At 40.9% G+C, this 11572-nt stretch overlaps 1 protein-coding gene across 2 annotated transcripts; it reads right to left on the reverse strand.

Moving 5' to 3' along the window:
• Window positions 1-303: 303 nt before the first annotated feature.
• Window positions 304-11342, reverse strand: LOC124001162 (transforming acidic coiled-coil-containing protein 3-like). 2 transcript variants are annotated; one of them, XM_046307762.1, is made up of 17 exons: window positions 11215-11342; window positions 6563-6740; window positions 6129-6250; window positions 5973-6019; window positions 4698-5859; window positions 4482-4539; window positions 4168-4366; window positions 4018-4076; window positions 2804-2934; window positions 2475-2568; window positions 2228-2386; window positions 2087-2154; window positions 1945-1988; window positions 1695-1855; window positions 965-1071; window positions 733-853; window positions 304-606 (listed from the first exon to the last, which is right to left on the reverse strand). In XM_046307762.1, the coding sequence occupies exons 2-17, from the start codon at window positions 6737-6739 to the stop codon at window positions 541-543; spliced, it is 2775 nt and encodes a 924-aa protein (XP_046163718.1). In that variant the 5' UTR covers window position 6740; window positions 11215-11342; the 3' UTR covers window positions 304-540. The 2 variants fall into 2 exon arrangements, with proteins under 2 accessions (XP_046163718.1, XP_046163717.1); XM_046307761.1 differs by having other exon boundaries at window positions 4482-4548.
• Window positions 11343-11572: the final 230 nt, after the last annotated feature.

An 11572-nucleotide genomic window follows, 5' to 3' on the forward strand; every position in this document is an offset into this window, starting at 1 on the left:
GATGAGCTTTGGTTCTGGAGACAAGAGGCTATTGAAATGTTTTAACAGCACATCACTAGAAGAATCTATGGAAGTACTTTTAGCTACTGTTCGGAATAACTTGTACAAATGTCAATGCTATACAAATGTCACTGCTATGCTCAGAACATGTAATGAATGCACAAAACCAAAAACTCAAAATTACCTTTGTAAAGACTACACTACAAAATATTACTTATGGTAAACAGCATCTCCTGGAGGATCAAAATGGAATTGAAGGCTACAATGCAATTCAAATAAACTTGCAAGGAGCTACAAAGGAGCTTGATTAGTAAAATGTTTTATTACAGTAATAAAGACAGACATGAACAAGACCAACATTGACAAAATATTAATCAGTAGATGAGCCAGTGAAGTACTATTACATTTCTCGATCTCCAATCAAGAGCAGCAAAACACTTATAAAGCGATATTCACACATGCTCATCAGGAAGAGGACATATTTAGATTTGTAAAAAATCTAAACTACAGCAATAAAGGCAAGGACATAAACAGTTGAACTCAGCCCTTCTGGACTTTAGCAATTAGCTCATCGCAAAGATTGGTGAGTTCTTCAGTCTCTTTTACCTGAGGGGACAGGGGGGGGGACGGGACAAGGAAAATAATCTGACAAGAGCAAGACTTCCATGAACAAATTATGCCAAAAACATTGATAAAGGCAGCCCCATGGACTTCAGACCGAGGTAGACTTACTTTCTGGTCAAGGCTATTCTCCAGTGACTGGACCTTTAGCTGCTCTCTGCGCAGTTGGGCCTGAAGTGCAGAGACCTCTGACTTCAGTTTGGAGCGAACCTCTGCAATCTCTCCATTCGCCCTGGGGGGAAAAAAGTAGTCGTCAGCCAAGTAAGACTATAGAGGCTGGCAACAATATGCAATTATGTATCCGGCTGTATTTTGCACAAAAAGTATAGTTTGAATGTCTTACAGGCCAATTTTCTGCTCTGCATGGACTTTCAGGGTCTGGTAGCGCAGCTCCTCCTTCTTGATCCTAGCCAGGTAATCTTGAGCACATTTCTTCAGCATCTCTTCATTCTTAGTGGCACACATTTATAACCAAAAGGTCATGAGGTTGGCAAAGCAAAGTCATGGAACTACATCAATTCAGTATCGTCCTTCACAGCAATGTTACTTACCTACACCAAAGCATGGTGTTTTGCGCAATAATGTGCCAGCAAGAGTCTATCGAATCATCAAATGTATTTATATAGCCCTTTGTACATCAGCTGATATCTCAAATTATGTACAGAAACCCAGCCTAAAACACCAAACAATGCAGGTGTTGAAGCACGTTGGCTAGGAAAAACTCCCTAGAAAGGCCAAAACCTAGGAAGAAACCTAGAGATAACAGAACATGGCCAAGATGTTCAAATGTTCATAAATGACCAGAATGGTCAAATAATAGGTCTGGGACAGGTAGCACATCCGGTGAACAGGTGAGGATTCCACAGCCACAGGCAGAACAGTTGATCATATATTTTAAGCCTTCTCCAGAAATGATAATTACATCAAAAATGAACAATTGCCTGAGAAAGGTGCTGGACCATAAGGACAGTGATGAAAAAGCTTAAATTTTATATATATATATATTTTTTTTAATAGGTTCAAATTTAGACATGCCACTATGCATAGGTCATGACATTATTTTTAATGCCGACCTTTTTGTAACCCTCGATGGCCTCTTTGTACTTGTCCAGTCTCTTGAAGAGCTCAGAGAAGGACCTCTCCATGGTGTTCAGGTCCTGTGATACCTGCTCCTTCTCCTGAAAGACTTTAGTGATCTCAGCCTGGGCCATCTCCTTCTCCCTTTGTTTATCAGCTGCAGGAAACAATGACAATCACAACAAGTTGTACATTTTACATGAAAAGCATATTAAACATTGCAAAATTGCCTTTAGTACAACATACCCAATATCTGAGCAATTGTGGCTTCAAATTCAGACATGATTTTCCTGCAAAAACAAAAAAGCAGAGAAACCAACAGTTAATTGTTAAGAGGTGTGAAATGAGAATAAGTGACCAAATACTAGCGTTAATGCTTATTGCTTACCCCATTTCATGATTATCCCAAGACAGCTTGTCATGCTTTGCCTTCCATTGAGCTTCCTGTTCCTTTACCTATAAAAACAAACCATTATAAATGAAAATGATCATGACTGGATTGAAAGGGACGAGGAAAACAAATACGTACTTCTTTCTGGATCTTGGCAACTGCAGCATCCATATCTTGCTGACTGTATTTAAGCACCTCTATGATGTTATCCTCAGTGTTGGCTGGTTGGGGGAAGGTTGAGGCTAGATTCATAGGGGAATTTTGCACAAGAGGAGTCATAGGACCAACAACCTGAACCTAAAGGGACAGAAGACATCCATTTAACAGTTTCCACACTACTTAGCTGTACTATATTATAGTATCTTTGAGGACTGAGGAAACTTACAGGTGGTGGGACATCAATAAGTTTGGGGTTGAGAGATTTCAGTCCATTCACCTCATTCACTTCCTCCTTAGCACCAGTCTTCTGGGTATCCACACTAAAACCACATTGACAGAAACCTCACTCAGATTTGGAGAAAACACCTTGATATTCACCCTTGAATTGCAAACTCATTTTAGATACACAACTAGATTAAGTATGCTCTCAATTCTGGGACAATTAAATGCTTAAATGCAACTAGAACATTTTAAGATGAACACGCAAGTAATTTCCCCCACCCAGTTAGATGGGTAAAACAAAACCATGTGATTATGACCAAAACAGTAACGCACCGTGAAGCAAAGGCATCCGGTTGAGGGAAGTTGTTGAGTCCTGTGGGGCCTCCAGACTTCTTGGGGCTTTCTCTCATGAGGGGGTCAAATTTGAGGTACAGAGATTGTTTCCTCAGTGCGGACTCCTTGAACTGAATTTAAAGGCTACATAATTAGAGGAAGCCCAAAATGTATATAAACCTAACATTTGTATGAACATAAGATTCAACCACTGAGACATAAACTGAACAAGTTCCACAGACGTGACTAACAGAAACAGGATAGTGTGTCCCTGAACAAAGGGGGGTGTCAAAATCAAAAGTAACAGTATCTGGTGTGACAACCAGCTGCATTAAGTACTACAGTGCATCTCCTCCACATGGAGTGCACCAGATTTCCCAGTTCTTGCTGTGTTACCCCACTCTTCCCCAAGGCACCTGCAAGTTCCCGGACATTTCTGGGGGGAATGGCCCTAGCCCTCATACTCCGATCCAATAGGTCCCAGACGTGCTCATTGGAATTGAGATCCGGGCTCTTTGCTGGCCATGGCAGAACACTGACATTCCTTTCTTGCAGGAAATCACACACAGAACGAGCAGTATGGCTGATGGCATTGCCATGCTGGAGGGTCATGTCAGGATGAGCCTGCAGGAAGGGTACCACATGAAGGAGGAGGAGGTCTTCCCTGTAATGTAGAGTTTGGATTGCCTGCAATGACAAGCTCAGTCCGATGATACTGTGACACACCGCCCCAGACCATGACTGACCCTCCACCTTGATCCAGGTCCAGAGTACAGGCCTCTTAGGTGTATCACAGTACGAACATTGCAATTTATTGCCCTGGTCACATCTGCAGTCCTCATGCCTCCTTGCAGCATGCCCAAGGCACGTTCACGCAGATGAGCAGGGACCCCAGGCAGCTATCTTTTGATGTTTTTCCAGAGTCAGTAGAAAAGCCTCTTTAGTGTCCTAAGTTTTCAGAACTGTGACCTTAATTGCCTGCCATCTGTAAGCGGTTAGTGTCTTAACGACCGTTTCACAGGTGCTTGTTCATTAATTGTTTATGGTTCATTGAACAAGCATGGGAAACAGTGTTTTATCCCTTTACAGTGAAGATCTGAAGTTATTTGGATTTTTACGAATAATCTTTGAAAGACGGGGTCCTGAAAAAGGGGTGTTTCTTTTTTTGCTGAGTGAGTGTGTATATGTATAGATTTTTTTGAATAATCACTTACATTGCTGGACCCAAACTGCTCCAGGTAGTCCATCTGTCCATCAAAGTCATTTGCCATGACTTGAGAGAACAGGGGGCAAGTGTTAGTCAAAAAGCTAGTCAAGTTGACATTACAGCAACGAACATGAATTCCGCAAGTTATTTGACTTACATGTGGTTCCAGGAACAAACTCATTAAATTCTGACGTGCCATTTTGTGGGTTCTGCTCAAACGGGCAGAGTTCAAAGGGCTCTAGGGTGCTCAGTGAAGGTTGGTCAGGTTCAGTTGGAGGTTCCTGCTCTTGGCCAGACAAAGGATCCTGAACTTCACATGATTCCACATGATCAGCAGCTTCAGATGGAATGTTGTCCTACAATTGTAGAAAGAATGTCACCCAAATAAGCACACAACAATCAATATACAGCTTTGGCTAGCCAAAATATTTTTCCAATATATAATCTGATCAAGTTTTTTAAAAAGCTTACAATTCCTTCTCTTGTGGCAGAAAGATCAGGTTCAGTCCTTGAGATTTTGTCTCCAGCACTAGGAAGACTGAAAATATAATCACTACCAGCTAATGGAGCGGTGCAGCTACATTAAGCTTCTCTTTATACAGCACTGATTATGCTTCAAATATAGATCAATACCACCTTTAAAACATTGATTTAATAATATTAAAGTTGTAATGAACATGAACTTACAGTGGCCATGGTGCGGTTTCTTTCTGAACAGGCTCCGTCACTTTATCAGGGGAGGCAGCCACCCTTACTGAGTTTGATCCCTTGGCCTCTAAACTGGATTTCACCTTACAGACTATAGAGTCACTCATTCTTGCATTTGTACCAAATGGATTGAAGTCTGGGTCATCAAACTTGTCAAAGTTGTACACTCCTTTTGGAAAAGGAATATCAGAGTCACTGACCGCTGGCATCACTGGAGAATCCTTAGATAGAGGTTCTTTCTTTTCTTCAGGTACAGCCCTTTTCTCTGAAGGCTTAAGACCAGGAGGCCTTTTGACAAACCGCTTGGGAAGAGGCTTACGTTTGATCTCCCCGCCGTCATCGAAATTGAACTCAAGTTTCACTGGCCCGGCATTGGGAGCGGCTTCACCTGGCTGAGGCATGGAGTCTTCAGCGGGCTGGCTCGTCTCCTTGGGAGCAGGTGACAATTGTGCAATAGCTCTCATCTCTGGCTGGACAGGTGCAAATACAACTGGCTGAGACACCCGAACCATGGCTGCAGGTCCCATTTCCTTACCAGCAGGGGCAGTCTCTTCAACTTCCACCTCTGGGGGTTCATTGCATGGCAGCTTTCTTCCAAGTACGGGGGAATTCGGAATTTGGGAGGCTCCTGTTTGGAAAGGATTGACTGAATCAAGGTTGTCAAAATCGAATTTGTAAGAACCTTTGGGCGGCAGAGGAGTCTCCTCATCTCTAGAGATGGCGACAGCTTGATCTGAGTTGAGGTTAACGGATGACTGTACAGTCTCGTCCTCATCAGCTTTGGATAACTCAATGGCTGGATCCTTCGTCATGGTGACCACACTGCTATCTGTTGAACGCACATCAGCTGAGATGTCAGCAAGAGAATTTTCCAGTGATGGCATGAACGGGAGGGTCTCATCCAGTGCCGTTTCAATCTTGTCAAAATCTAACATCTTCTCATGAGAAACTGCCTCAACTACATTAGGTTCACTCAAATTAACAGCCTTGGAGGTTTCAACTAGTTCACTGTGCCTTGCTGGAGAGAGGACCATTTTACCAGATCCTTGGAAGGGATTGATGACATCAAGGTTATCAAAATCCAGCTGATAACCTCCTTTACTCTGAATTGGCATGTCATCATCAGGATAGGATGACACATCTGAAAAGTCAGCCGTAAAATAAGTAAAAAATCAAGTCAACATTTTATGGTTGAAATAATAGTGATAAAGCGATGTCGTAATGGATCTTGGACATTTATTAAAATGCATATACCTGATTTTGGCACATCAACAGGCACATTGATTTCCTGCAGCAACACCCTATAAAAATACACGAGGATAGATTAGTTTTGAATCTTTCAACTCGATATGATTATGAATAATCATTCTGCCAATGTGACGTACAGCTTTAAAAAAAGCACATGCTTACTCTTCAGGTGTTGTAAGCTGCAGAGACTCTAGGGCTTTTGTACAGAAATCTATGCTTGCCATCTTTGTTGGTGATTCTATTCTCTTAGTGTGAGGGTCTCTTCTTGGAGTCTGAAAACAAACCTGAACGCAGACACCAAAAGGTTATCTGAAAGCAAAATGTTCTTTCCAACAGACAAATGAAGAAATATATAATGGGTTAACCTTATCTGGTTAAATTGTTGCGCGCACATTGAGTGAACTTTCTTTTTATGCAGTTTACTCTGAGTAAACACCTCAAAAAATGTTGGGTGTGGGTCAGCTAGTGCTTTTTGCTAGACTATTCAAACAGTCAAGCATAGATCCTCAAATGAGATTATTTTACAGAGAGAATTATTCTGGAACATTTTAAACTACTAGAAGACTAGGCTTCTTGACAACATATATGCACTGTACCTTCCCTCCCTTTCCTATAGTTTTGTTGGACAGGTTCTCTGCCTGAGACTGGCGAAGGATGGATGGCCTCCCAGTCGGCTGATCCAAGGAAAAGATGTCACAACTTGTCTCTGAATTGCTGTGCTTTCTTCCAGGGCAGATCCCACGATTCTCATCGTTCACAGCAGTAGAACTCATCCTATGAAGAGGGGCACACAGACGTGAGAAAGCTGAAGCAAAAGTAGGCCCCACCCAGTAGACAGCTGGGCACACTGATTAGACTGAGTAAAGCACGTCACGGACGTCCATCTAATTGACGAAGCCCATTCAACCTAATCTCTAGATACAACATTGATGGGGTGTGTATCAGCTATACACCGAGTGTACAAAACATTAGGAACACCTTCCTAATATTGAGTTACACCTCTTTTGTGCACACTCCAATAGTTGTCTCAAGTTGGCGGATGTCCTTTGGGTGGTGAAACATTCTTGATACACGAGAATTGTTAAGCGTGAAAAAGCCAGCAGCGTTGCATTTCGACTCAAACTGTGTGCCTGGCACCTACTACCATAGCCTGTTCAAAGGCACATTAATATTTTGTCTTGTCCATTCACCCTCCGAATGGCACACACAATCCATGGGCTGCGGTCCAAACACTTAAGACACCCTCGTCCACTTACCCTCGCTTAATGCCCTTAGGGAAATCCCCTTCACCATCTTGATGGGCGGTCCAAATGAGTCGCCAAGCAAGGTTAGTTTGCAACGTAAGCCCCTCAGCCCTCGTTTTTAGTCAGCTTCGCGAGTGTACAATTATGTTCACTCCGGGGCTTGAAACTCCCCACAATTCAATTTGCGATGATTGTACATGCGCCAAGTCTGCGAAAACTTACACTTGTATGTTGACTTCTCCATTGATGTTTAAGTAAAAACTAACACAAATAAGTTCGAAATGGTGCTACTAATGCACATGACAGCACAAACACGTCTCGTAAAAAGTAAATATTTTTGTTTGGTTATCTTTTGGAAATTGTAGAAAAACCTTTTCCTTCTTCAGAAGTTCCAGCTAGGCAGGCTAATGTTAGTTAGCTAATTAATTTGCTAGCTATCTTACAGTAGGTGTATATTAATAGAGGTAAACCAATTATGATTTTTCAACGCCGATACCAATCGGAGGACCAAAATAAGCCAATACCGCTTAAAATCTTCCGATTAATTTTTTAAAAATTGTAATAATGATAATTACAACTATACTGAATGAACACTTATTTTAACTTAATATAATACATCAATAAAAATATATTTAGCCTTAAATTAATAATGAAACATTTTCAATTTGGTTTAAATAATGCAAAAACAAAGTGTTGTAAAAGTGAAATATGTGTCATGTAAAAAAGCTAATGTTTAAGTTCCTTTCTCAGAACATATGAAAGCTGGTGGTTCCTTTTAACATGAGCCTTCAATATTCCAAGGTAAGAGGTTTTAGGTTGTAGTTAATATAGTATTTATAGGACTATTTCTCTCTAAACCATTTGCATTTCATATACCTTTGACTATTGGATGTTCTTATAGGCACTTTAGTATTGCCAGTGTAACAGTATTGCCAGTGTAACAGTATTGCCAGTGTAACAGTATAGCTTCCGTCCCTCTCCTCGCCCCTGGGCTCGAACCAGGAACACATCGACAACAGCCACCCTCGAAGCATCGTTACCCATCGCTCAACAAAATCCACTCTGCAAGGGGAACAACTACTCCAAGTCTGAGCGAGTGACGTTTGAAATGCTATTAGCGCGCACCTTGCTAACTAGCTATCCATTTCACATCGGTTACACCAGCCTAATCTCAGGAGTTGATAGGCTTGAAGCCATAAACAGCTCAATGCTTGAAGCATTGCGAAGAGCTGCTGGCAAAACACACGAAAGTGCTGTTTGAATGAATGCTTACAGGCCTGCTGCTGCCTACCATCGCTCAGTAGGAGCAGTCTATCAAATCACAGACTTAATTATAACACGACACAGAAATACGAGCTTTAGGTCATTAACATGGTCAAATCCAGAAACAATCACCTCGAAAACAAAACGGTTTATTCTTTCAGTGAAATACGGAACCGTTCCGTATTTTAACTAACGGGTGGCATCCATAAGTCTAAATATTGCTGTTACATTGTACAACCGTCAATGTTGTCATAATTACGTAAAATATGGCAAATTAGTTCACAACGAGCCAGGCTGCCCAAACTGTTGCATATACCCTGACTTTGCGTGCAATGAACGCAAGAGAAGTGACAATTTCACCTGGTTGATATTGCCTGCTAACCTGGATTTCTTTTAGCCAAATTTATCGGTTTAAAAATATATACTTCTGTGTATTGATTTTAAGAAAAGCATTGGTGTTTATGGTTAGGTACAGTCGTGCAACGATTGTGCTTTTTTTCCACAAATGCGCTTTTGTTAAATCATCCTCCGTTTGACGAAGTTGGCTGTCTTTGTTAGGAAGAAATACTCTTCACATAGTTCGCAACGAGTCAGGCAGCCCAAACTGCTGCATATACCCTGACTGTTGCAAGAAAAGTGACACAATATACCTAGTTAAAAGAAATTCATGTTAGCAGGCAATATTAACTAAATATGCAGGTTTAAAAATATATACTTGTATTGATTTTTATGGTTAGGTACACGTTGGAGCAAAGACAGCCCTTTTTCGCGAATGTGCACTGCATCGATTATATGCAAGTAATATCAACCATGTGTAGTTAACTAGTGATTATGATTGATTGTTTTTTATAAAATAGGTTTAATGCTAGCTAGCAACTTACCATGGCTTCTTAATGCATTCGCGTAACAGGCAGACTCCTAGTGGAGTGCAACTAGAGGCATGTGGGTAGAGCATTGGTCTAGTTAACTGAAAAGTTGCAAGATTGAATCCCCGAGCTGACAAGGTAAAAATCTGTCGTTCTGCCCCTGAACAAGTCAGTTAACCCACCGTTCCTTGGCCGTCATTGAAAATAAGAATGTGTTAACCGACTTGCCTAGTTAAAAAAGGTGTAAAAATGTATTTATAAAAAACGGCCAAATCGGTGTCCAAAAATACCACTTTCCGATTGTTATGAAAACTTGAAATCTGCACCAATTAAAGCGGCCATTCAGGTTAAAAATAGGCCGACCTCTAATTAATAAATATATTTAATTTAAATCGACATGCACTTATAATTGAAAGTAGCTCATATAAAGCATCTGAAAAGACAATCAATGCGGGATGAATGAGTGACGAATTTCAAGCCAAGGGTGATCCATTTAAAAATCATTCCTTCCTCCCTCACCCTGCAAGTGTATACTCGTCAGACATCATCAGAAGTGTTCAATTCATTTGAGGGTTGAAGGGATAGGGTGTGTCTTTTAGGTGTTTAGACCGCAGGCCATGTCTCAAGGATTAAAAATAATTTAACCTGTCTCTTCTCCATCTACACTGATTGAAGTTGATTTTACAGGTGACTATCAATAAGGGATAATAGCATTCACCTGGTCAGTCGCATGAAAAGACCATGTGTTCCTAAAATTTTATTACACTGAGTTTGTGTCGTTGGATCCTTGTTGACAATGGATAAATGTAAACGTCACCAACATGTAGAAGTCTAGATGTGCAATTTATTTGGAAATAAAAGGTGAAAGGGTCATGTGCTACCAGTGGGGAGAAATAACTATTCATCAGGCCACAAAGACTTGTCAATCAAACAAGTTTGTTTACAGACATTCCAATGATAGCCAAGGCTACATTTATATTACCACTACATTTATATTACCAGATTCTGAATTGTACACAACACTTGTTATCATGCCAAGATTGTGGAGTTGGTGACAATGGCTAGAGGCAAATTTACCCACTACGTCCTCACACCATAATGTGGCCTGCAGTTCCAGGGCTTGTCAGTTTTCCCTACACTGGATGCATCTGCCAGGCCTGCCAAAGAGCACACCAAATCTGCAAAGCCCATTTGGAATCATTCAGAGTTTGGCTAAATGAATTTCTCTTAGTGCATAGCCAATTAAACTAAGCCACCGTGACTGCAGCATCTTGTGGATGGTCCGGCTTAACATTTAACTAGTACATAAAAGGTTTGAAGCAATGCCACGAGTTTCTCTTACTTGAACTAATAATGGCAATCGCATATCAGCTAACGTTAGTTAGCTAGCTAGTATGCTAACAAGGAACAAGTCCAAATAAAATCTTGCTCACAATAGGTACGCTACCTAGTAACGCTAGTTTGTTATTAATTCAGCAAGTTAGCCAATAACAATTAACAGTAGAAAACTAGCGGACCTTGTCAACTGCTAGTTAGGTTGACATCAACCATAGATAAGCAATATGACGTTAACACAATTACCTAAATAAGCAGCTTATCCTAACATAAATAACCAGTTTATATTGTACTGTATAGATAAGACATTGTAGGGAACTTGTTCTCGAGAACCCAAGTCAAAGCTAACGTTAGCGTCTAAGAATGCGCTCGGAGTTAACTAAAGTCAGTTAGCTGGTTAACGTCAGTTACTAACCATAAGTAATTCAGTTAGCTAGCCGACGTTAGGTAAATCGCTAGCGTCGGGCTACAAAGGATGCATCAAATTAAGGAAGACATTTTGCGCGATAGACCAAGTCAGATGAACAATTAGCTACATACCTCAATCAGGGAGTCGGATAAACATAAAATAACTTCTCTTGACGCAAATAACTCAACCCACAGTTTACTTTTCGAAATCGTCTTGCAATGCAAGTGGTCGGTAGATTTCGAATTTAAACGCCTCGATTTGGACCAATTAAAACAGACAGAAAACACAAAACATGGGGCGGAGCTTCATACGAATAAGCCAATAGCGTTGCGTGACGTTGAACCGACCAGTGAACTTGCGCCAAAGTCGAGACAAAGACGATTTAAAACACTATTTCCAGGCTCGCGTTTGATGACATTTTTTATGATTAGAGAGTGTACATTTTACAACACGACGGAGCCAAGAGTCTTTATACTGTCTGTTTCGTGA

Source organism: Oncorhynchus gorbuscha, linkage group LG17 (assembly GCF_021184085.1).
Source record: "Oncorhynchus gorbuscha isolate QuinsamMale2020 ecotype Even-year linkage group LG17, OgorEven_v1.0, whole genome shotgun sequence".
NCBI classification, from domain to species: domain Eukaryota; kingdom Metazoa; phylum Chordata; class Actinopteri; order Salmoniformes; family Salmonidae; genus Oncorhynchus; species Oncorhynchus gorbuscha.

Coding starts and splice junctions, on each gene's coding strand:
- LOC124001162 (XM_046307761.1), bottom strand. CDS start 6,739: ATGAGTTCTACTGCTGTGAACGATGAGAATCGTGGGATCTGCCCTGGA. Junction 5,860..5,972: donor TGTTGATGTGCCAAAATCAG/GTATATGCATTT, acceptor CTGACTTTTCAG/ATGTGTCATCCTATCCTGAT. Junction 1,856..1,944: donor CACAATTGCTCAGATATTGG/GTATGTTGTACT, acceptor TGTTTCCTGCAG/CTGATAAACAAAGGGAGAAG.